The 25078-nt window shown below is 44.3% G+C and overlaps 1 protein-coding gene across 10 annotated transcripts in view; it reads right to left on the reverse strand.

Annotated features, from left to right (window-relative positions):
• Positions 1 to 25078, reverse strand: part of ELAVL2 (ELAV like RNA binding protein 2) — a 245677-nt gene that overhangs the window by 58222 nt on the left and 162377 nt on the right. For all 10 annotated transcript variants that reach the window (XM_077249294.1, XM_077249297.1, XM_077249293.1 and 7 more), the window contains one exon: positions 12148 to 12301. In XM_077249294.1, the coding sequence (XP_077105409.1) occupies positions 12148 to 12301 (154 nt within the window). The remainder of the gene's footprint in view (positions 1 to 12147; positions 12302 to 25078) is intronic.

The raw sequence follows: 25078 nt of genomic DNA on the forward strand, positions 1-25078 counted from the left end.
CGGCTCAACAGGACTGGATTTTCCTTTTCTTTTTATTTTTCAAAAGAAAATATGGTGCATACAAAAGAAAAATTTACATGGTCGACATGACCCAGTCAACGCGTTTCAACTGCACTAGGTAGTCTTACTATGAGTTAACGTCATACCTGAAAAAGTCATCTTGTCCCGCAAAAAAACAAGAGATACAAAAATTATTCTTTCTATAGTTAGTGCAAAAGCACCAAAACACAAAAAACAATATAAATGGGGTATCTAATCGTACTGAGCAAATTTTGCATTCAAAATGTCAATTGGTGCTACTTCCCTTACAATCCTTGCTGTGCAACAAATCAATAGTATTCCCCCAAATATGGGGTATCTGAGTACACCGAAGATATTGCCCAAATTGTATAGTGCAGGTTTTCCTGTTACCCTTGTAAAAATGCAAAATATGAGGCTAAAAAAAACATTTTGTGGAGGAAAATGTGATTTTTATTTTCACGGCTCAATGATATAAACTTCTGAAAAACACCTACGGGGTTCAATGAGCTCAACACACATCTAGATAAGTTTCCTGAGGGGTCTAGATTTCAAAATGGTGCTACTTATGGGGGTTTCAACTGTTCAGGCACATCAGGGACTCTCAAAACTTGACGTGGCACTCGCTAATTATTCCACCAAATTTTGCATTCAGAAAGTCAAATGGTGCTCCTTCCATTCCAAACCCTGCTGTGTGCCCAAACAGTTGTTTCCCCCCCACATATGGGGTATCGGCATGCTCAGGAAAAATTGCACAACAAATTTTTCCTGTTAACAAAAAAAAAAATTTCTTTCCACATTCCAAAAATTCCTGTGAAGAACCTGAAGGGTTAATATACTTAAATGTGGTTTTGAGCACCTTGAGATGTGCAGTTTTTAGAATAGTATCACGTTGGGGTATTTTCTGACATGTAGCCCCTCCGTCACTTCAAATGTGATGTGGTCCCTAAAAAAAAAAAGTTACATTTTGTTGGAAAAAAAAAGGAGAAATTGCTGGGCAACTTAAACCTTATAACTTCCTGAAAAAAAAAAAAAATTAAAATTGTGCTGATGTTAAGTGGACATATGGGAAACGTTAACTATTTTGTGTGATAAATCTCTGATTTAAGGGCATAAAAAATAAAGGATAATTGTAAAATTATCGTCAAATTTGTTTTTTTTTGCAAAACATATGGAAGAAATTTTACCACTATCAAAGTAAAATATGTCTCGAAAAACTAAAGTCAGAATCAGTGGGATCTGCTCAAGAGTTTCAGAGTTATTACCTCAAAGTGACAGTGGTCGGAATTGTAAAATTTGGCCAGGTCATGAAAGTGCAAACAGCCTTGGGGGTAAATGGGTTAAGAGTGTGACTTGTGATTAAGTGACTCTGGATTTGGGTACCGTAGTTTAGAAGTGAGTAACTTGTATTAATTCACTGTTTGTATTTACTTTGTCTTGTGGAATCCCCATTAGTAATATGTGCTCCATGATTAAAAATTACATCAAGTGTAACATCTTGTTGCATGTATGCAATCCTTGACCAGCTGCTTGAGGGTGCATACTGCTGTAAGATATGCATGTTGTACATTTGGAAGTCTAGGCACTGGATCTCCGTGAACAGCTGGCAACACAGATCCCTTGACAATATTAAAGTGGGTTTGCTTCTCACTAAGCAGGTTCTCCCTGGGGTAGATGTGGGGGAGGATCGTAGTATGGAGCTTCAGTACAGTGAGGAAGTTAGCTGTGGAGTCGCAGTCGTGAAGTCTGATTCAGTGTAAATTTTGATGGAGTCAGAACAAAATGGACCGACAATATATAATAAATTGGTATAGTAGTACAATGCAGGATGTGCTGTAAATTTTTTCATTAGAGTCTGGGAAACTTATGAAATGTTTTATGTCTGGTTTGTTCCTGGTTTAAGGATCTCTGCTTTTAGCCAAGATGAATCTGTGCTGCACTTTATGTACATGCTCAGTAGTTGTGGATTAAAAGGGTCAGTGGGTGTTCTAGTCCGCTGGCCCAGGGCTCATACCACTGAACGCCCGCGCACTCTCCCCGTGGGCAAGATACTACTCAGACAATACAGGGTGAGGGTAAAACAGTGTGGCAATACTTTATTGAACCACAACACACAATAGTAAATAGAGCAGTCCCAACAAATACCCAAGATGGTGGACATTACAGGGTCTCACCCTTCCGCTGACTCGCCGGGATAATGGTAGATGTTATGTCAGAGCTCCCAGGATCGCTATTCCACCTGCGATACACACACAGAGAAGAGGTAACAACAAGCATAGGGAGATGACAGAACAGTCCATAGAGTCCATAGAAGGTCCAAAGTCAGCTGACACGAGAGTCACCACCTGGCTTATCCGACCATCTCCATGGAACGACCAGCGGGTCCTGAAACCTTGCTTTCTGCAAACATATCCGTGGTTCAGAGATGGTAACTGGATCAGATCTGTGTCCTTCCAACCGAAGCAAAAAAAACCATAGGTTGTTTCCTATAGAATCTTAGATCCGTGTCCCTCGTGATGGTGCCATGATGAATTAGCTGCAGTCCTGTCTCTACTCCGTTGGGTGTCTTGCAGAATGTCCAGCCGGTAGCTCTGTTACTTCAGTTTTAGTGCTGAGATCTGAGTCTTTTTATACCCAAGGCATGCAAGCTATTTTTAGAATTACCCAGTGTTTTTCAGTCCACCCTCACAGCCTTTCTCCATCTACTTTCGAAGTCAACAAGCTGGTTCCAGAATATAATACACAATTAGCATATCAGCACACCTCAATAGACAAAGATAAACACACTATGTACAAGTCACTATTACAGACTTACACAGTATGTTAAATAGTATATCAGTTTGCAAGTCTGTCTTCTTGATCCACCAGAAATAAACACAAATCCAAAACCCAATATACAGATAAAAAGTCAATTCTTCTTGGTTTGCATAAACAGTCTGGGAAATTAAGATACAATCTGGTTTCTTCATAGTAGTGACCAGTGCTGTGGAGTGGGAGTCGTGGAGTCCAAGTCAGTAGTCAGGGAAATTGAGGGAGTCAGAGGTTTGGCTTACAGACTGTTGAGCCATAGTTAGAAGGTGGAGTAGAGGAAAGTGTCAGGGGGGCTAGTTCTGATCTGGCACACACCAACAAGTTTGCCAAGTTGGCAGATGAAAGGGATGTCAGTACAGTATATTACTACTACAGCAAGACCCATCCTTTGAGGAGTGACTGTTCCAGTGAGGGGAATAGGAGCGCAGGGCAGGCCATACCAGACAGGTGCTGGTAGTGAGGAACTCCATTATTAAGGGAATAGATAGGGTAATTTTTCACAGTCAGGGATCGCCGAATGGTGTGTTGTCTTCCTGGCGCTCATGTTCAGCACATTGCTGATTGGTTTGACTGATTTCTGGAATAGCCTGGGGAGGACCCAGCAATCATGTGCATTTTAGCAGCAATGACAAAGTTAGAGGTAGCTGGAAGGTCCTTAAACATAATTTCAAGAAATTAATCTACTCTTAAAGCAAGGGCTTCAAAAGGTAGTATTTTCTGAAATACTGCCTGCCTGTATCATGTGCCACACCAGAGAGGCAGTGGGAAATTAGGGAGGTGACTAAGTGGCTCAGGAATTTTTGTAGGAAGGAGGGTTTGGGGTTTCTGGAAAACTGTGCAGACTTTTCCATTGGCTACAGGCTCTATGTTAGGGATAGGTTACACCTAAATGGGGTGGGTGCAGCTGTGCTGGGGAAAGAAATGTCTACGAGTATTTAAATTAGGGACTGGGGGGTAGGAAATTACTGTACAACTGGGGAAGATGGTGTAGATAGTGACCTATGTGTAAGTAATAAAGCTGGGAGTTGAATGGGGGGGAAGGAACAGGACAATCAATACACTAAGCAGGAATAGAGATGCAGTGTATGCACACCAATTTTGATATGGTGGGGAAAATGAAGACATGGCTGGATAAGAGCTATGACTGGGCTGTAGAATTAGTTTATATTTAAATAAATTTTCAGTGATAATAAATGTAAGGGTAATGAAAATGTAGAGTCCCTGTGGGTGGAGATCAGGGGAAGGAGTAAGAATAATTAAAAATTGATAGGGGTTTGTTATAAGTCTTTTAATATAATGAAGTGGCAGAAAATATTCTCGTAAAGAAAGATGAGGCAGCGAATGAGGGAGAAATCATTATGGGAGACTTCATCTACCCCAATATAGATCGGGAGCAGAAACCCGCAGGCCCTGAAAAGGAAACAAGCTTTTGACGACAATGAAAGACAATTTGCTTTCACAACTAGATCAGGACCAAACAATAAAAGGGGCACTTCTAGATCTAATATTGATTAACAGGCCGGACAGCATATGAAATATGCAAGTTGGGGGTCACTTGAGAAATAGTGATCACAAAATAATAAGTTTTCATGTATTTTTAACCCGTTCACAACATGCGTCGTACATGTACTGCACACGATGTGTCCGCCCTCATCTTTCCCGGCACATGTCAGCTGTTTTTAACAGCTGACATGTGCCCCCAACAGCTGCAGGTGGAATCGCGATTGACCAGCGGCTGTTCACATTAAATGCTGCTGTCAGATTGACAGCGGCATTTAATGGGTTATCGCACCGTAAGCGAATAACTAATCCCGTCCATCTGTGACCCCATCACATTATCGTGGGTCACCGATGGGTTGGATAACAACCAGAGGTCTACAGCAAACCTCTCTGGTTGTCATAGCCTGATTGCTATGAGCCAAGCCTGGTGGTCGGCGCTCAAAGCAAGTGAGCATTTCTGCTACACACAGGCAATCTGATTGCCTCCGAGTAGCAGAGGTGATCAGATTATTGCAGCTGCTAGTCTCCCATGGAGACTATTGAAGTTAAATGTAAAAATAAAAGATTTTATTTTTCTTCAAACAAGTTCAAATCACCCCCCATTCGCCACATTCAAAATAAAACAAACAAAAAAATATATATACACATTTGGCATCGCCACGTTTAGAATCGCCTGATCAAGCTATAAAAAGAATTAATCAGATCGGTAAACTGAATAACGAAAAAAAAAGTCTAAACGCCAGAATTACATTTTTTGGGTCACCGCAACAATGCATTGAAATACAATAATGAGAGATCAAAAGATCGTATCCACACCAAAGTGGCCCCAGATCCTGAAAAATGGAGACTATGGGTTTCAGAAAATGCTACAATTTATTTTTTTAACCAAACTTTGGATTTTTTCACTACTAAAATAAAAAAAGAACCTTGACATGTTTAGTACTATCTACAAACTTGTAATGACCTGGAGAATCATAATGGCAGGTCAGTTTTAGCAATTGGTCAACAACAAAAAAAAAAGTCCAAAAAAGTGTTGTGGAACTGCACTTTTTTGCAATTTCACAGCACTTGGAATTTTTGTCCCATTTTCAAGTGCAAGATATGGTAAAACCAATGGTGTCCTTCAAAAGTTCAACTTGTCCCGCAAGAAACAAGCCCTCTCATGGCCATATTGATGGAATAAATAAAAAGTTATGGCTTTTGGAAGAAGGGGAGCAAAACACAAAAGCAAAAATTAAAAAGGGCTGAAGGGGTCAAAAGATGTATAGTAATGTGGTTACAAGAGCACTAAACGTAAGAAAGGTAAAATTTCCAGGAAACTCGCCTGACCTTAACCCCACAGAGAATCTTTGGGGTATTGTCAAGAGGAAGATGAGAGACACCAGGACCCAACAATGCAGACGAGCTGAAGGCTGCTATCAAAGCAAATTGGGCTTCCATAACACCTCAGCAGTTCCACAGGCTGAGCGCCTTCATGCCACGCCGCATTGATGCAGTAACTGATGCCAAAAGGAGCCCCAACCAAGTATTGAGTTTTTACTGAACATACATTTCCGTAGGCCAACATTTCGGAATTTAAAATCATTTTTTTCAAGCTGGTGTTATAAAGTACCGTATATACTTGAGTATAAACTGAGATTTTCAGCCCATTTTTGGGGGCTGAAAGTCCCCCTCTCGGCTTATACTCGAGTCATACCCAGGGGTCGGCAGGGGAGGGGGAGCTGTCTAATACTCGCCTGCTCCTGGCGCGGTCCCTGCAGGTCCCTGGCTTCCCCGGCGCCGGCAGCTTCTTCCTGTATTGAGCGGTCACATGGTACCGCTCATTACAGTAATTAATATGCTGCTCCACCTCCCATAGGGGTGGAGCCGCATATTCATTACTGTAATGAGCGGTAACGGTGAACGCTCAGTACAGGAAGAAGCTGCAGCGCCGGGAAAGCAGGTACCTGCAGGGACCGCGCCAGGAGCAGGTGAGTATAATGGGGTGGGAGAGCGCTGCACAATATTCACCTACTCCTTGTTCTGGGCGCCACTCCGTCTTCAGCATCTTCTGCAGTGACGCTCAGGTCAGAGGGCGCAGTGACGTGGTTAGTGTGCGCCCTCTGCCTGAACGTCAGTGCAGAAGATGCTGAAGATGAAGCGGCGCTGGAACGAGGAGCAGGTGAATATTGAAAGTGCCGGGGACCTGAGCGACGAGAGGAGTGTATGTCATTTTTTTTTTTTTTTATCGCAGCAACAACAAATGGGACAAGTGTCTGTATGGAGCATCATATGGGGCCATAACGCTTGTGCAGCACTATATGGGGCAAGTGTCTATATGGGGCCATAACATTTGTGCAGCATTATATGGGGCCATAACATTTGTGCAGCATTATATGGGGTTAAGTGTCTGTATGGGGCCATAACGTTTGTACAGCATTATATGGGGCCATAATGTTTGTGCAGCATTATATGGGACAAGTGTCTGTATGGGGCCATAACTTTTCTGCAGCATTATATGGGGCCATAACGTTTGTGCAGCACTATATGAGGAAAGTGTCTGTATGGGGCCATAACGTTTGTGCAGCACTATATGGGACAAGTGTCTGTATGGGGCCATAACGTTTGTGCAGCATTGTATGGGGCCATAACGTTTGTGCAGCATGATATGGGGCAAGTGTCTGTATGGGGCCATAACGTTTGTGCAGCATTATATGGGTCCATAACGTTTGTGCAGCATTATATGGGGCATGTGTCTGTATGGGGCCATAACGTTTGTGCAGCATTATATGGGGCAAGTGTCTGTATGGGGCCATAACGTTTGTGCAGCACTATATGGCGCTAATATCTTTATGGAGCATCTTATGGGGCCATAATCAACATTTGTGCAGCATTATATTGGGCAAATGTGTCTATGGAGCATCTTATGGGGCCATTATTAACCTTTATGTAGAATTATATAGGGCATATTTTAATATGGAGCATCGTATGGGGCCATCAAACTTTATGGAGCATTATATGGGGCTCCTTAATCAATATGGATATTCAAAAACACTTAACCTACTGATGTCTCAATTAATTTTACTTTTATTGGTATCTATTTTTACTTTTGACATTTACCGGTAGCTGCTGCATTTCCCACCCTAGGCTTATACTCGAGTCATTAAGTTTTCCCAGTTTTTTGTGGCAAAATTAGGGGGTCGGCTTATACTCGGGTCGGCTTATACTCGAGTATATACGGTATTCTAATTTACTGAGATAATGACTTGGGTCTTCCTTGGCTGCAAGCCATGACAACATTAACAGAAATGAACACTTGAAGTAGATCTCTCTGTAATGACTAATAAGAATTTCACTTTTTGTATTGAATAAATGAAATAAACTAACTTTTTGATGATTCTAATTTTGTGAGATGCACCTGTATGTACTAAATAGTAAAACACTGGGTTAAACAGTCACTGAAACGGTCAAATTTTTTAAAGACTTGGGTGTATGTGTGGATGGCAAACTCCATTTAATGGCCAGTCTCAGGCACTTGCTGCCAAACAAAAAAAAATAATGGGATGAATTACAAGAGGCATAGATGCTCATGACGAGAACAAAGTAGTTTTGCTTCTATACAAGTCACTAGCAAGGCCACACTTAGAATACTGTGTACAGTTTTGGTCACCAGAGTATAATACAGCAGGAGCAGAAGCAGAGAAGAGCAACCAAGGTTATTAAGGGAATGGGTGGTCTATAATACCAAGATAGGTTATTAACCCTTTAGTGACGGAGCCAAATTTTTAAAATCTGACCAGTGTCACTTTATGTGGTAATAACTCTGCAACCCTTCAACAAATCCCAGTGATTTTGAGACTTTTTTTCGAGACACGTTATACTTTATGATAATGGTAAATTTAGGTCAATATGTTTTGTGTTTATTTATAAAAAATATCAAAAGTTTGAGAAAAATGTTAAAAAATTAGCAATTTTCAAAATTTGAATGATTATCCCTTTAATCCAGATAGTCATACCACAGTAAACCATTAATAAATGACATTTCCCACATGTCGGCTTTACATCAGCACCATTTGTAAAATGTTCTTTTATTTTGTTAGCATTTTAAGAGGTTTAAAAATGTAGCAGCAATTTTTCATTTTTTCATGGAAATTTACAAAATTTATTTTTGTAGGGACTTATCCATGTTTGAAGTGCCTTTAGGGGTCTCATATTGGGAAATCCCCAAACGTGATACCATTTTAAAAACAGCACCCCCTCACATATCGAAAACTGCTGTCAGGTAGTTTATTAACCCTTCAGGTGCTTTACAGGAATTAATGCTAAGTGGCATGACAGAAATGAAAATGTGTATTTTTTACCACCTAAATGCCGCTAACTTCTGAACAGATTACTATAGCCAGCAGACTCTAAGGGTACTGTCTCACAGTGGCACTTTGATCGCTACGACGGTACGATCCGTGACGTTCCAGCGATATCCATACGATATCGCTGTGTCTGACACGCAGCAGCGATCAGGGACCCTGCTGAGAATCGTACGTCGTAGCAGATCGTTTGGAACTTTCTTTCGTCGCTGGATCTCCCGCTGTCATCGCTGGATCGGTGTGTGTGACAGCGATCCAGCGATGCGTTCGCTTGTAACCAGGGTAAACATCGGGTTACTAAGCGCAGGGCCGCACTTAGTAACCCGATGTTTACCGTGGTTACCAGCGTAAAAGTTAAAAAAAAACAAACAGTACATACTCACATTCCGGTGTCCTTCTGGTCCCTTGCAGTCTGCTTCCCGCTCTGACTGATTGCCGGCCGGAGCAGAGCACAGCGGTGACGTCACCGCTGTGATCTGCTTTCACTTTACGGTGGCACTCAGTCAGAGCGGAAGCAGACGGCAAGGGACCAGAAGGACACCGGAATGTGAGTATGTACGTTTTTTTTTTTTTACTTTTACGCTGGTAACCAGGGTAAACATCGGGTTACTAAGCGCGGCCCTGCGCTTAGTAACCCGATGTTTACCCTGGTTACCCGGGGCCTTCAGCATCTTTGGTCGCTGGAGAGCGGTCTGTGTGACAGCTCCCAAGCGACCACACAACGACTTTCCAAAGATCACGGCCAGGTCGTATCGCTGGTCGTGATCGTTGGAAAGTTGCACTGTGTGACAGTACCCTAAGGCCACTATTTGGTCGTGAATTGCCACTGCAAACATCAGGACCACAAAATCATGATCTGAGGGCACCAATTGGGATAAAGATGAAGCCCCCACACTCTGTTAACCATTTATAATGATGTAGTCACTATTTACAGCAGCATCTAACAGGTTAAACAGATTTGGAAGGTGCAAACACTGATTGTGGCTGATACAGCAAGTTGTAAACTATAGTGTACAGCCGACGGCTGCTGGATTGTCACCTGTATGGGGAGGCTATTCTCTTATATCTCAGGTCAGTTAAAAGACGTATTGGCTGTCATTAAGGGGGGGTTATTCAGGTTGGAAAAACAAAGGCTTTAAGGGCAATCTTAGTCAATGTACAGATATATGAGGAAACCGTACAGAGATCTTTATAATGATCTTTTTACACTTAGGCCTGTAACAGGGACTAGGGGGTATCTGCTATGTCTAGATGAAAGAAGGTTTAATCATAATCACAGAAAAGGATTCATTATGGTAAGAGCAGAGAGACTGGAATTCTGCCACAAGTTGTAATCGTTGATTCACTACAAAAATACAGGAGGGACCTGGATTCCTTTCTTGCATTATTGATGGCTTTTTATACAATTTTTGTGAGCATTTTTACAATGTTCATTGGATGGATTAAAGGCGAGGCGACCTTGCAGAGCAGTATTGCATCCCTCCAATTTATTAACTTTACTGCCAGATTTATCCACCTCTAACCTTGTTAGTGCCCCCTGCCTCATTTGCCAATCCAGTCGCTGGCTCCAATATCCCAAAGACTACAGTTTAAAATGTTTACAAAGACATGCAAGGCTTTCCATAATCTATCCTCTATAAATCTCAGGTGTTCACAAGACCTCATATGTCTGACCCTAGATATTTTGGAAAATGTCTGAGAAACATACAAGGAACATCCCCAATTGTTCACTAACTCAGCACATAGTTTCAAATGGTTTCCAATGCCTGAAGCTTTCTGACCTGAAAATCCAGGAAAGCCTACAACCTGCAATAATCCCGCTGCCACCTCATTACCACCACCAGAGCTGTTCCAACCTCTTATTTTATGGCCTTTCCCAATACATTGGAGATAGTAAGGCTGTGATGGTCACTGTAAGCTCGTATTTATTATACTTGATTGTATTTCATATATGTATGTAAACCCTGTTTGCATTTACAGCACCATGGAATGAATGGTGAATAAACAAATTTTTAATAATTTACCAACATTCAACAAGATAAAACCGTCAGATTGCAATTACCAATTACCGTATTTTCCGGCGTATAAGACGACTGGGCGTATAAGACGACCCCCCAACTTTACCAGTTAAAATATAAGATCTTCTTAAAAGTCGGGGGTCTTCTTATACACCCTATGTCGTCTTATAGGGCCGGTGAATATGTGCCTTTTGGGGGGGGGGGGGGGGGGGGAGTGATCCTGATGACGAGGGGGCGTCTCACAGGAAAGTGAGTATCCCCCATTACCTTATCGTAGCGGTGCAGCGTGGGGGTCTCAGTGCTGGGAGTGGCGGCGGCGGCTGCTGTGCTCTGGTGCGGCGGCTGCTGTGCTCTGGTGCGGCGGCTGCTGTGCTCTGGTGCGGCGGCTCCTCTTCTGTGTGGGGCCTCTGTGCTGTGCGGTGGCGGTGGCGGCGGCATATCTTTATCCAGTTGGGGCTCCTCCGGCATCTCCTTAGCCCTGGAGGCCCCGCCGCAACTCCATGAGTGCAATGCAGCGGCCATTTTCCCGGAGGCAGCTCAATAGGTGCGATGCGGTGGCCTCCGGGAAAATGGCCGCTGCTCAGATTCAGATCTCGTCCCGAAATCTCGGGACACGAGATCTGAATCTGAGCAGCGGCCATTTTCCCGGAGGCCACCACATTGCACCGATGGAGTTGCGGCGGGGCCTCCAGGGCTAAGGAGATGCCGGAGGAGCCCCAACTGGATAAAGATACGCCGCTGCCGCCGCCACCTCACAGCACAGAGGCCCCACACAGAAGAGGAGCCGCCGCACCAGAACACAGCAGCTGCCGCCGCTCCCAGCACTGACACCCCCACGCTGCACCGCTAGGATAAGGTAATGGGGATTACTCACTTTCCTGTGAGACGCCCCCTCGTCATCAGGATCACTCCCCCTCCCCACCCACCATATACACCGGCGTACAAGTCGATTCCCGGCGTATAAGACGACCCCCGACTTTTAAGAAGATTTTCGGGGGTTAAAAAGTCGTCTTATACGCCGGAAAATACGGTACCAGCTAGGATCTTGCGGTTAATGTTTGCCTCAGAACAAGCTCTGCATTTTTACAGAAAACAAAAAAAAAAAATGTTTATCAGCATTTTAAAAAAAGAGCAAGGGCACCATTCCTCACAGCAGCTTAGAAACGGAGATTATAGCAATTGTATATTTATTACAAGTCATGATAATGATTCCAAACCTGCACCTTCAGGGTGGAAATGACTCAGACTGGCTCACTACAGTCAACAATCTATTTTTGTGCATGCATATTTATGAACAACTCCAGCAGAAAATTGCATTTTCTGGCCCACATATCACCACCTTTGATATGTTCTGGAGGCAGGTCTGCTGTATTTGATGGGAGAATATTTTATAGCTTGACAGTATAAAAAGAAAAAAAAAAAAAAAAAAGTGGTACACACCAATATCGCCTACTTACCAGTGACTTGGTCAACAAGAATACGAGATGTAATAATGCGACCGTACTGGGAGAACAGCTGTTCCAACTCTTTCTGTGTCATTGTTTTTGGAAGTCCGCTGACGTACAGGTTGGCATCTCTAATAGATGCAGAACTGGGACGAGCATACGATACCTTAATAATAAAAGGCCAAAAAAAAAAATTAGGTTTCAGACTGAAGTTGTGAAAATTGTCTGCATTAGAAAAAGATTGGTGAATTAAAGTGCTAGCATTTTCCGATCAGACAGACTGCAACTCTTTGTTGTGGCAATGTACGTGTTTATTTTGAGCCTTAATTAAAAATACAGGTCCTTTACCCCGTCAATCAACTTAAAGGGAATCTGTCAGTAGGATCGTCCCTCCTAAGCAGTCTATATGGGCATGTAGGTCATAGGAAGCTGAATACAATAATCCCTTGATATCTGTGATCCAATGTCTTATTTCAGAGAAATCCAATTTTTGTAATATGTAAATGAGCTGTTAAAGGGAATCTGTCAGCAGGTTTTTGCTATGTAATCTGAGGACAGCATGAGGTAGGGGTTAAAACAGTGATGTGTCGCTCATCAGGCTTTATGCAGTTTACTGACAGCGAAGGTTCTCGTACCAGGACATTATCATTGCTGTGAATAGCTGCCTTGTGCCAAGCAGTCTGACTCTGCCTCCTCCTGTGATTAGCAGCTGTCACTAGACTATGTACATAGAGCGCCTAGTGGGGCAGGGTCAGCTTTCTCAGCTGTGCTTCATGATGCATTTAGGAACCCTGATTCTGTCAACTGTTGCACCCAGTAAACTAAATAATACACTGTTGGAATCAGGGAATGATGATGCGCTCAGAAGAGATAGCAAAAACCTGGTGACATTCCCTTTAAAGATCTAAGGGCCGGACACAGATCTGCTTGAGAATTTGCCTCCAGAGCTTATTTTAAATGATAGACAGATGCACATTAAACAAATACAAGAGAAATGTCCAGTACTTAGCACTGAACTACAGTCCCAGAAAGCATTCACTGGAGTCTTTCAGGAGGTCGCCAAGTATCTAATGGGTGTCTACTGACATGCGAAGCTTAAGGGGATTGTCCACTACTCTGACAACCGCTTCTGAATCAACATGTTAGCCCCAAGTAAAATAACACCAATACTCACCTCTGCTTCCGTTCCACACTCCTATTCCAGCAGTGTTGACACTTGCTCTCCTGGGGCGAGTCCTGTGCCCAATCACCGCTGGCTTTACCCTCCCTGCCTTATGGTGCATCAGACATCCAAAAGGAACTTCCTCTTAAGTCCGATTCTTCAAAAGCTGGGGAAAGTGAAGTCCACGCTGATTGACTACAGGGCTTGCGTGACAATGTTACACGAGCCCCAGGAGAGAGAGTGCCAATACTACTGGAACAGCACGGCCACCCAAGGTGAGTATAAGTATTGTTTTACAGTGGGCAAACATGCCGATTGAGAAGGTATTGCTCAAGTAGATAACGTGCTTGAGAAAAAAAAAAAAAAAACTCATTTGAAACAGTACTGTGCAAAAGTTTTAGGCACATGTGGATAAAGTGTTGCAATGTAAAACATAACTTTAAAAATAGAGGTTTGTCCATTTATCAATTAAAGGGGTTGGCTGTTCTTCTTTGAAGAAGAATAATTTGAATGTGCACAAAAAATGTTCCTGGTTTGAGATAATCTTATAAATGCACCCCTGGTATATACTGTTATTTTGCTGTGTACAACCGTACAGAGCTGCACGAATTCTTGGTCAGCACATATGACAGCTCCTGGAAGGGAGGGGTGTGGGTACAAGTCCCACACGGTAAGGCCCTCATCACACGTAAATGTGCCATCCGTGTGTGTCAGTGTTTTTCCAGTATGGATAAAGAAAGAAATTACAAAGCTTCTACTATACTTAGTTAAACTCAGAGCACACATATGCTTACATGGAGGCCACCCATGTGCTGTACATGTTTTTCATTGACCCTTGAACTTTTATTGGCTCTTGTAAGCCATGCTGCTGGATAAAAACTGACATACAGTCCATGTAAAAACAAACAGTCATGTGCATAGCAGAGTAGGTTTTATTGGGTATGTGTTGAATCTGTGAAGAAAACTGATACCATATGTACTGGAAACACGGACATGTGACTGATGCCTAAGTAAACATACAAATGAAACAGCAGAAACTCACAGCTTCCACGTTTTAGAGGTAACATTTCGCTGCCTGTTTTATCACAGGAGCGAGTGTTTCCATGTCAGCAGTCCTGTGAGCTCATCACAAATTAAGTCAGTGACATATAAGCTATACTTCTATGTCACTGAGTTAATTTATGATGAGCTCAGAGCTGGAGAAGCAGCAGAAACACTCACGATAAAACAGACAGGGAAAGGTGTTACCTCCGGCAGGAAAACAGCAGCTGCAAGTCCCCACCTATTTCATCTGTATACTCACATTATTTTACTTATGCTCCCCCCTGGCTGGGAGCTGTGTTGTGTGTCAGCCATGAACTGATTTAGCTCTGTAAGGTCGGACACAGCCATTACACAGTGCATAACAGGGAAATATTTATATGATCTCCGCACATCAACATTTACGGTAATTGGGGAACTTGTTATTCCAAGATCTATTGATTACAATGTACTATGTTCATGAGACAACTAAGTAAATGCAAACTGAACAAAATAAAAATCTAAATCAAATTATATATCTGCGTAGAAAATGTTCTATATTTCTATTTCAAACAGTCTATTAACTCATTTGGTAGGGTCTTCAAAACTACATACATTTTTAAAGCTACACTTGATCTCCTGTGAATGTAGGCTTGTGCAAATCTGTCTATTCATGTAATCACGAAAGACTCAATGTGGAGATCTGGGCTATATTGGGGCCGCATTATCACTTCCAGAAATCCTTGTTTTTATTTTATGTCAGAAAAGCAACAAGGCAGAAGGTACTTATCCTGTATCACAAACTCTATCCAAGGCAAAGATTAGAATGGGTTTTCAAGATGTGCTATTCAACCTTTTTTGAAGCAGCAGCAATAATTAGGCAACGTTTTGGATCGTAAACCTAGTGGTCAGTTAAGGAAATTTAAGGCTTTGTTCAGCAAGACCAACATGCTGATCTCGAGATGTGCGGCTCCTGATTCATCAAGAGGCAGTGTAAACAGATACAAGCTTTTATGACTGCACAATATATGAACAATTTTAACGAGTGAAAAACCCTACCTGCCCTTTAAATTTGTAAGATTTTAGCCTGGGAGAAGCATGCTTGATAAATATGATCTTCTGAAGCCGGTGTACACGTCCCGGCTTCAGTGAGGCGCACTGTGCATGATCAAAGGGCTTCAGAGGATCAATTCAGCGAGGGAAAGTCGTGCGCATGCACGAGGTATGCATAGCACTGGTGTAAGTCATGTTAACAGGCCCACAGGCGCATGATAACCTGCTAAGTGGACCGACTAGCCTGCAGGACACTAACACCCCAACAACTAGTTAAAGGCCTCACTTTCATATAAACTGACTTTAGAAATACTTTTTCTAAATATCTGTTTAACTCCTTCCCGACCTGTGACACAGAATGATAGAGTTCCTGCAGGCCGGGTGAAAGGGTTAACTCCAATTTCACCAGACCTACAGGAGCAGGGGGAGTGGTACTTCAGCCCAGGGGGGGAAGCTTCACCCCCCCCCCCCCCCCCCCGTGGCTACGATCGCTCTGATAGGCTGTTTCACTTTCAACAGCCAATCAGAGCAATCTTAATATTTCAGCAATGAAAATTGATGAAATATTACAATCCGCCATGGCCGATGCTACAATATCATTGGCCATGGCTGGAGACCCCAATCTGCCCCCCCACCGACTGTCAGCGGCGATCTGGCGCCGCTGTCAGCCTTTCCTACCCCTCCGTTCTGTCCCCGCTGCACTCCTCTCCCCTCCGCCCCCCCGCTGTCCGATCCCACCCCCCATACTTGGGCTACGTTCACATTTGCACCTTTGGGCGCAGCTTCGTCGACGCATACCGACGCATGCGTCCCTATCTGTAACATGGGGGGGCGCATGGACATGCGCCGGTATTCGTTGTACTTCGTTTTACGACGCATGCATCATATAGATGCACAAGACAGGGCACAGGGGACCCTACTTGTAGCGTTTTCCCTGCGCCGAAAGTCCCGATCTGTAGGATCTTATGACAACGCATGCTGTTGTGATTCGGTTCGTGGGCTCCCCCGGTGGTCTCTTGTGGTACTGGTGTCCTGCAAGCTTTGCCTTCTCAGTTCACCTGTTCCTATCAGGATGTGGGAGTATCCTATTTAACCTTGCTCCTCAGTCATTCTAATGCTGGCCATCAATGTATCCAGAGTGATTCTGTTGCATGTTCCTGCTCCCAGTTTTCTGCTCAGCTAAGTTGGACACTTTAGTCCTTAAGTCTATTTTTGTATGTTTTGTCCAGTTTGCACTTATGTGAATCTCTGCAGCTGGAAGCTCTTGTTGGGCTGAAATTACCACTCCAGTGGCATGAGTTGTCACATGAGTTAAGGTAATTTCAGGATGGTGTTTTGAAGGGTTTTGCAGCTGACCGCGAAGTCCTCTGTTGTATCTTTCTGCTATTTAGTTAGCGGGCCTCTCTGTGCTAAATCTGCTTTCATACTACGTGTGTCTTTTCATCTGCTCTCACCGTTATTATATGTGGGGGGCTGCTATCTCCTGTGGGGACATTCTCTGGAGGCAAGCCAGGACTGTGTTTTCTTCTACCAGGGGTAGTTAGTTCTCCGGCTGGCGCGCGGCATCTAGAGACAACGCAGGAATGCCCCCTGGCTACTTCTACTGTGGTGTGTAGGTTTAGCATCGCGGTCAGCTCTAGTTTCCATCACCCGAGAGCTTGTCCGTTTATTCTATGCTTCTGATGTTTCCTTGCCATTGGAAACCATAACAGTATGGCCAGCCCAAATGTTTAATCTATAGGCTGAAGCAGGAGAGAAAAGGAACTGTGTGAAACCTTTTTTTTTTTTTTTTTTTTTCCTTCCTCTGAAGTTGCACTCCAGCTCTAATTGCAGTCTCCTGTTTTCCTCTCCTCTTAACCCCTGAATGGCTCAGACTTTATCTGTTGAAATATGGATCCCCAGAGTCTGGCTACCAATTTGTATAATCTTGCCTCTAAAGTTCAGAATATACAAGATTTTTTGTTACATGCTCCTCGGTCTGAACCTAAAATTCCTATACCGGAGTTTTTTTCTGGAGATCGATCTTGTTTTCTAAATTTTAAATACAATTGTAAATTGTTTTTTTCGCTGAGATCTCATTCTGCTGGAGATCCTGCCCAGCAAGTAAAAATTGTTATTTCTTTACTGCGGGGTGACCCCCAAAATTGGGCATTTTCATTGGCACCAGGGGATCCTGCGTTGCTCAATGTGGATGCGTTTTTTCTGGCTTTGGGGTTGCTTTATGAGGAACCAAATTTGGAGATTCAGGATGAGAAAGCCCTAATAGCCCTCTCTCAGGGGCAAGATGAAGCCGAAATATATTGCCAAAAATTTCGAAAATGGTCTGTGCTTACTCAGTGGAATGAGTGCGCTCTGGCGGCAATTTTCAGAGAAGGTCTCTCTGATGCTGTAAAAGACGTCATGGTGGGGTTTCCTACGCCTACTGGTCTGAATGAGTCCATGACCATGGCAATTCAGATTGATCGGCGTTTACGGGAACGCAAACCTGTGCACCAGTTGGCGGTGTCTTCTGAAGAGGCACCACAGAGTATGCAATGTGATAGCTTTCTGTCCAGAAGCGAACGACAGATTTATAGGCGCAAAAATCATTTGTGCTTCTATTGTGGAAATTCTACTCATGTTATATCAGCATGCTCTAAACGAACAAAGAAAGTTGATAAATCCTCTGCTATTGGCACTTTGCAGTCCAAGTTTATTTTGTCTGTAACTCTAATTTGTTCGTTATCTTCTATTGTTGCGGATGCGTATGTGGATTCTGGCGCCGCTTTGAGTCTTATGGATTGGTCCTTTGCCAGGCGCTGTGGGTTTGATCTAGAGCCTCTGGAAGTTCCTATACCTTTAAAGGGTATTGATTCTACACCATTGGCTAGTAATAAACCACAATACTGGACACAAGTGACTATGCGTATGACTCCAGACCATCAAGAGGTGATTCGCTTCCTTGTACTGTATAATCTACATGATGTGTTGGTGCTGGGATTGCCATGGTTGCAAACTCATAACCCAGTCCTTGACTGGAAAACAATGTCTGTACTAAGCTGGGGATGTCGGGGAAATCATGGGGACACATCTTTGGTCTCCATTGCTTCATCTATTCCCTCTGAAATTCCTGAGTTTTTGTCTGATTATCGTGAGGTTTTTGAGGAATCTACTCTTAATTCTCTTCCTCCTCACAGAGATTGCGATTGCGCCATAGATTTGATCCCTGGCAGTAAATTTCCTAAGGGTCGTCTATTCAATCTGTCTGTACCTGAACATGCTGCCATGCGAGAGTATATTAGGGAGTCCTTGGAAAAGGGACATATTCGTCCTTCTTCGTCTCCTCTTGGAGCGGGGTTCTTTTTCGCAGCTAAAAGCGATGGTTCTTTGAGACCTTGTATTGATTATAGACTCTTGAATAAGATCACAGTCAAGTATCAGTATCCTTTGCCATTGCTGACAGATTTATTTGCTCGCATTGAGGGGGCGAAGTGGTTCTCTAAGATTGATCTTCGCGGTGCGTATAATTTGGTGCGAATTAAGCAGGGGGATGAGTGGAAAACCGCATTTAATACGCCCGAGGGCCATTTTGAGTATTTGGTGATGCCTTTTGGTCTGTCAAATGCCCCTTCGGTCTTTCAGTCTTTTATGCACAATATTTTCCGTGAATATCTGGATAAATTTATGTTTGTGTATTTGGACGATATCTTGTTTTTTTCGGATGACTGGGAATCTCATGTTCAACAAGTTAGGAGGGTTTTTCAGGTTTTGCGGACCAATTCTCTGATTGTTAAAGGTTCAAAGTGTGTTTTTGGGGTTCAGAAGATTTCTTTTTTGGGGTACATTTTTTCCCCCTCTTCTATTGAGATGGATCCTGTGAAGGTTCGGGCTATTTGTGACTGGACGCAACCGACTTCTCTTAAGGGCCTTCAGAAATTTTTGGGCTTTGCTAACTTTTATCGTCGATTCATAACTGGTTTTTCTAGCGTTGTCAGGCCTTTGACGGATTTGACTAAAAAGGGTGCTGATGTTGCAGATTGGTCTCCTGCTGCTGTGGAGGCCTTTCGGGAGCTTAAGCGCCGTTTTTCTTCTGCTCCGGTGTTGTGCCAGCCTGATGTTTCTCTTCCTTTTCAGGTGGAAGTTGATGCTTCCGAGATCGGAGCGGGGGCGGTTTTGTCGCAGAAAAGTTCAGATTGTTCAGTGATGAGACCTTGTGCGTTCTTTTCTCGAAAATTTTCGCCCGCCGAGCAAAATTATGACGTCGGTAATCGGGAGCTTTTGGCGATGAAGTGGGCATTCGAGGAGTGGCGTCATTGGCTTGAGGGTGCTAAACATCAGGTGGTGGTCTTGACTGATCACAAAAATTTGATTTATCTTGAGTCGGCCAGACGTCTGAATCCTAGACAGGCGCGCTGGTCGTTGTTTTTCTCCCGGTTTAATTTTGTGGTTTCGTATCTGCCAGGTACTAAGAATGTGAAGGCGGATGCCCTTTCTAGGAGTTTTGAACCTGATTCCCCTGGTGATTCCAAACCTACGGGTATACTTAAGGATGGGGTGATATTGTCTGCTGTCTTCCCAGACCTGCAACGTGCTTTACAAGAGTTTCAGGCGGATCGGCCTGATCGTTGTCCGCCTGGTAGATTGTTTGTGCCGGATGAGTGGACCAATAGAGTCATCTCGGAGGTTCATTCTTCTGCGTTGGCAGGTCATCCGGGAATTTTTGGTACCAGAGATTTGGTGGCTAGGTCCTTCTGGTGGCCTTCCCTGTCTCGGGACGTGCGTACTTTTGTGCAGTCTTGCGATGTTTGTGCTCGGGCCAAGCCTTGTTGTTCTCGGGCTAGTGGGTTGTTGTTGCCCTTGCCTGTTCCTAAGAGGCCTTGGACACACATCTCTATGGATTTTATTTCTGATCTCCCTGTTTCTCAGAAGATGTCCGTCATTTGGGTGGTGTGTGACCACTTTTCTAAGATGGTTCATTTGGTGCCCTTGCCCAAGCTGCCTTCCTCATCTGAGTTGGTGCCCCTGTTTTTTCAGAATGTGGTTCGGCTGCATGGTATTCCGGAGAATATCGTTTCCGACAGGGGATCCCAGTTTGTGTCCAGATTTTGGCGGGCGTTTTGTGCCAGGATGGGCATTGATTTGTCTTTTTCGTCTGCATTTCATCCCCAGACAAATGGCCAGACGGAACGTACTAATCAGACCTTGGAGACTTATTTGAGGTGTTTCGTGTCTGCTGATCAGGATGACTGGGTCTCCATTTTGCCGTTGGCTGAGTTTGCCCTTAATAATCGGGCCAGTTCTGCCACTTTGGTCTCCCCTTTCTTTTGCAATTCAGGGTTCCATCTTCGTTTTTCATCTGGTCAGGTGGAGTCTTCGGATTGTCCTGGAGTGGATACCATGGTGGATAGGTTGCATCGTATTTGGGGGCAGGTGGTGGACGGTTTGGAGTTGTCCCAGGAGAGGACTCAACGTTTTGCTAATCGCCATCGTCGTGTTGGTCCTCGTCTTCGTGTTGGGGACTTGGTGTGGTTGTCCTCCCGTTTTGTCCCTATGAGGGTCTCTTCTCCTAAGTTTAAGCCTCGGTTCATCGGTCCTTATAAGATTTTGGAAATTCTTAACCCTGTGTCTTTTCGTTTGGACCTCCCAGCATCCTTTGCTATCCATAATGTCTTCCATCGGTCATTATTGCGGAGGTATGAGGTACCACTTGTGCCTTCTGTTGAGCCTCCTGCTCCTGTGCTGGTTGAGGGTGAATTGGAGTACGTGGTGGAGAAAATCTTGGACTCCCGTGTTTCCAGACGGAGACTTCAATATCTGGTGAAATGGAAGGGCTACGGTCAAGAGGATAATTCTTGGGTTACAGCTTCTGATGTTCATGCTTCTGATTTGGTCCGTGCCTTTCATAGGGCTCATCCAGATCGCCCTGGTGGTTCTTGTGAGGGTTCGGTGCCCCCTCCTTAAGGGGGGGGTACTGTTGTGATTCGGTTCGTGGGCTCCCCCGGTGGTCTCTTGTGGTACTGGTGTCCTGCAAGCTTTGCCTTCTCAGTTCACCTGTTCCTATCAGGATGTGGGAGTATCCTATTTAACCTTGCTCCTCAGTCATTCTAATGCTGGCCATCAATGTATCCAGAGTGATTCTGTTGCATGTTCCTGCTCCCAGTTTTTTGCTCAGCTAAGTTGGACACTTTAGTCCTTAAGTCTATTTTTGTATGTTTTGTCCAGTTTGCACTTATGTGAATCTCTGCAGCTGGAAGCTCTTGTTGGGCTGAAATTACCACTCCAGTGGCATGAGTTGTCACATGAGTTAAGGTAATTTCAGGATGGTGTTTTGAAGGGTTTTGCAGCTGACCGCGAAGTCCTCTGTTGTATCTTTCTGCTATTTAGTTAGCGGGCCTCTCTGTGCTAAATCTGCTTTCATACTACATGTGTCTTTTCATCTGCTCTCACCGTTCTTATATGTGGGGGGCTGCTATCTCCTGTGGGGATATTCTCTGGAGGCAAGCCAGGACTGTGTTTTCTCCTACCAGGGGTAGTTAGTTCTCCGGCTGGCGCGCGGCATCTAGAGACAACGCAGGAATGCCCCCTGGCTACTTCTAGTGTGGTGTGTAGGTTTAGCATCGCGGTCAGCTCTAGTTTCCATCACCCGAGAGCTTGTCCGTTTATTCTATGCTTCTGATGTTTCCTTGCCATTGGAAACCATAACAGCATGCGTCGCAAAACGCTGCGGTGTACATGTGTTGTTGGTTGCGTTGCGTCGCCGACGCTGCGCCCAACAACGCAAATGTGAACCTAGCCTTACCGAGTCCTGGGGTCCCTCCCGGTTTCCGTCCAGTTTCTAGAAAGGGCACCGCCATCTTGCAAAATGGCCGGCCGGCAGATTCATTCATTCATTTTGATCACTGTGGTACATCCTATCACAGTAATCAAAATAAAAAAAATAGTAAATAGCCCCCCCCCCTTTATCGCCCCCATAGGTAGGGAACATTATAAAATAAAGAAATTATCTTTATTTTTATTTTTCCACTAGGGTTATGGTTAGAACTAGGGCTAGGCTTCTTTCACACTTGCGTCGGTACGGCTCCGTCGCTAAGCGTCGGCGCGACGTACCGACGCACGTTGTGAAATTTGTGCACGACGTGGGCAGTGGATGCAGTTTTTCAACGCATGCGCTGCCCATTCTGAAGTCCGGGGAGGAGGGGGCGGAGTTCCGACCGCGCATGCGCGGTAGAAAATGGTGGACGCGACGTATGAAACAATGTTCCCTTGAACGTTTTTTCATGACGGTCCGCCAAAACACGATGGAACCAGTGCACGACGGACGCGACGTGTGGCCATACGTCACGTTCCGTCGTCAATACAAGTCTATGGGAAAGAAACGCATCCTGCAGGCACATTTGCAGGATCCGTTTTTTCCCCAAAACGATGGATTGCGACGTACATCACACGACGCAAGTGTGAAAGAAGCCTTAGGGTTAGAACTAGGGTTAGGGCAAGGGTTAGAACTAGGGCTAGGGCAAGGGTTAGAACTAGGGCTAGGGCAAGGGTTAGAACTAGGGCTAGGGTTAGAACTAGGGCTAGGGCAAGGGTTAGAACTAGGGCTAGGGCAAGGGTTAGAACTAGGGCAAGGGTTAGAACTAGGGCAAGGGTTAGAACTAGGGCAAGGGTTAGAACTAGGGCAAGGGTTAGAACTAGGGCAAGGGTTAGAACTAGGGCAAGGGTTAGAACTAGGGCTAGGGCAAGGGTTAGAACTAGGGCTAGGGCAAGGGTTAGAACTAGGGCAAGGGTTAGAACTAGGGCAAGGGTTAGAACTAGGGCAAGGGTTAGAACTAGGGCAAGGGTTAGAACTAGGGCAAGGGTTAGAACTAGGGCAAGGGTTAGAACTAGGGCAAGGGTTAGAACTAGGGCAAGGGTTAGAACTAGGGCAAGGGTTAGAACTAGGGCAAGGGTTAGAACTAGGGCAAGGGTTAGAACTAGGGCAAGGGTTAGAACTAGGGCAAGGGTTAGAACTAGGGCAAGGGTTAGAACTAGGGCAAGGGTTAGAACTAGGGCAAGGGTTAGAACTAGGGCAAGGGTTAGAACTAGGGCAAGGGTTAGAACTAGGGCAAGGGTTAGAACTAGGGCAAGGGTTAGAACTAGGGCAAGGGTTAGAACTAGGGCAAGGGTTAGAACTAGGGCAAGGGTTAGAACTAGGGCAAGGGTTAGAACTAGGGCAAGGGTTAGAACTAGGGCAAGGGTTAGAACTAGGGCAAGGGTTAGAACTAGGGCAAGGGTTAGAACTAGGGCAAGGGTTAGAACTAGGGCAAGGGTTAGAACTAGGGCAAGGGTTAGAACTAGGGTTAGAATTAGGGTTAGGATTAAGGTTGGAATTTAGGGTATGTGCACACGGTGCGGATTTGGTTGCGGATTCGCAGCAGTTTTCCGTGCAGTGTACAGAACCATGTAAACCAATGGAAAAGCAAATCTGCTGTGCTCATGGTGCGGAAAATACCATGCGGAAACGCCGAGTTGAATTTTCCACATGATGTCAATTCTTTGTGCGGATTCCGCAGCGTTTTACACCTGCTCCTCAATAGGAATCCGCAGGTGTTAAACCGCAGGTGAAATCCGTACAATAAAAAGCAGGAAATCTGTGTGGAGGAAATGTCATGCAGTGCGTTCTACCTGCGGATTTTTCAAAAACTGTGCAGAAAAATCTGCACACTAATCCACAACGTGGGCACATAGCCTTAGGGTTAGGGTTGGAATTAGAGTTATGGTTGGGATTAGGGTTGGGGTTGAAATTAGGGATAAGATTAGGGTTAGCGGTATGTTGGGGTTATGGTTAGGGTGGGGATTAGGGTTGTGTTGGGGTTAGTGTTTGAGTTAGAATTGAGGGGTTTCTACTGTTTAGGCACATCAGGGGGTCCCAAACGCGACATGGCGCCACCATTGATTCCAGCCAATCTTGCGTTCAAAAAGTCAAATGGTGCTCCCTCCCTTCAGAGCCCCGACATGCGCCTAAACAGTGGTTTACCCCCACATATGGGGTATCAGCGTACTCAGAACAAACTGGACAACAACAATTGGGGTCCAATTTGTTCTTTTATCCTTGTGAAAATAAAAACTTGAGCGCTAAAAATCATTTTTTTTTTGAGGAAAAAAATGTTTTTTATTTTCACGGCTCTGCATTATAAACTTCCGTGAAGCACTTGGGGGTTCAAAGTGCTCACCGCGCATCTAGTTTAGCTCATTGGGAGGTCTAGTTTCCAAAAATGGGGTCACTTGTGGGGGAGCTCCAATGTTTAGTCACACAGGGGCTCTCCAAACGCAACATGGTGTCCGCTAACGATTGACTTTTTGAATGAATAATTAGCTACAAATGGCGCTCCTTACCTTCCAAGGCTTGCCGTGTGCCGAAATAGTGGTTTACCCCCACATGTGAGGTATCCGTGTACTCAGGAGAAATTGCCTAACAAATTTTAGGATCTATTTTATCCTTTTGCCCATGTGAAAATGAAAAAATTGAGGCTAAATGAATTTTTTTGTGAAAAAAAAGTACTTTTTCATTTTTACAGATCAATTTGTGAAGCACCTGGGGGTTCAAAGTGCTCAATATGCATCTAGATAAGTTCCTTAGTGGGTCTAGTTTCCAAAATGGGGTCACTTGTGGGGGAGTTCCAATCTTTAGGCACACAGGGGCTCTCCAAATGCGACATGGTATCCGCTAAAGATGGGAGCCAATTTTTCATT

The sequence above is a fragment of the Ranitomeya variabilis genome, chromosome 1, assembly GCF_051348905.1.
Source record: "Ranitomeya variabilis isolate aRanVar5 chromosome 1, aRanVar5.hap1, whole genome shotgun sequence".
NCBI classification, from domain to species: Eukaryota; Metazoa; Chordata; class Amphibia; order Anura; family Dendrobatidae; genus Ranitomeya; species Ranitomeya variabilis.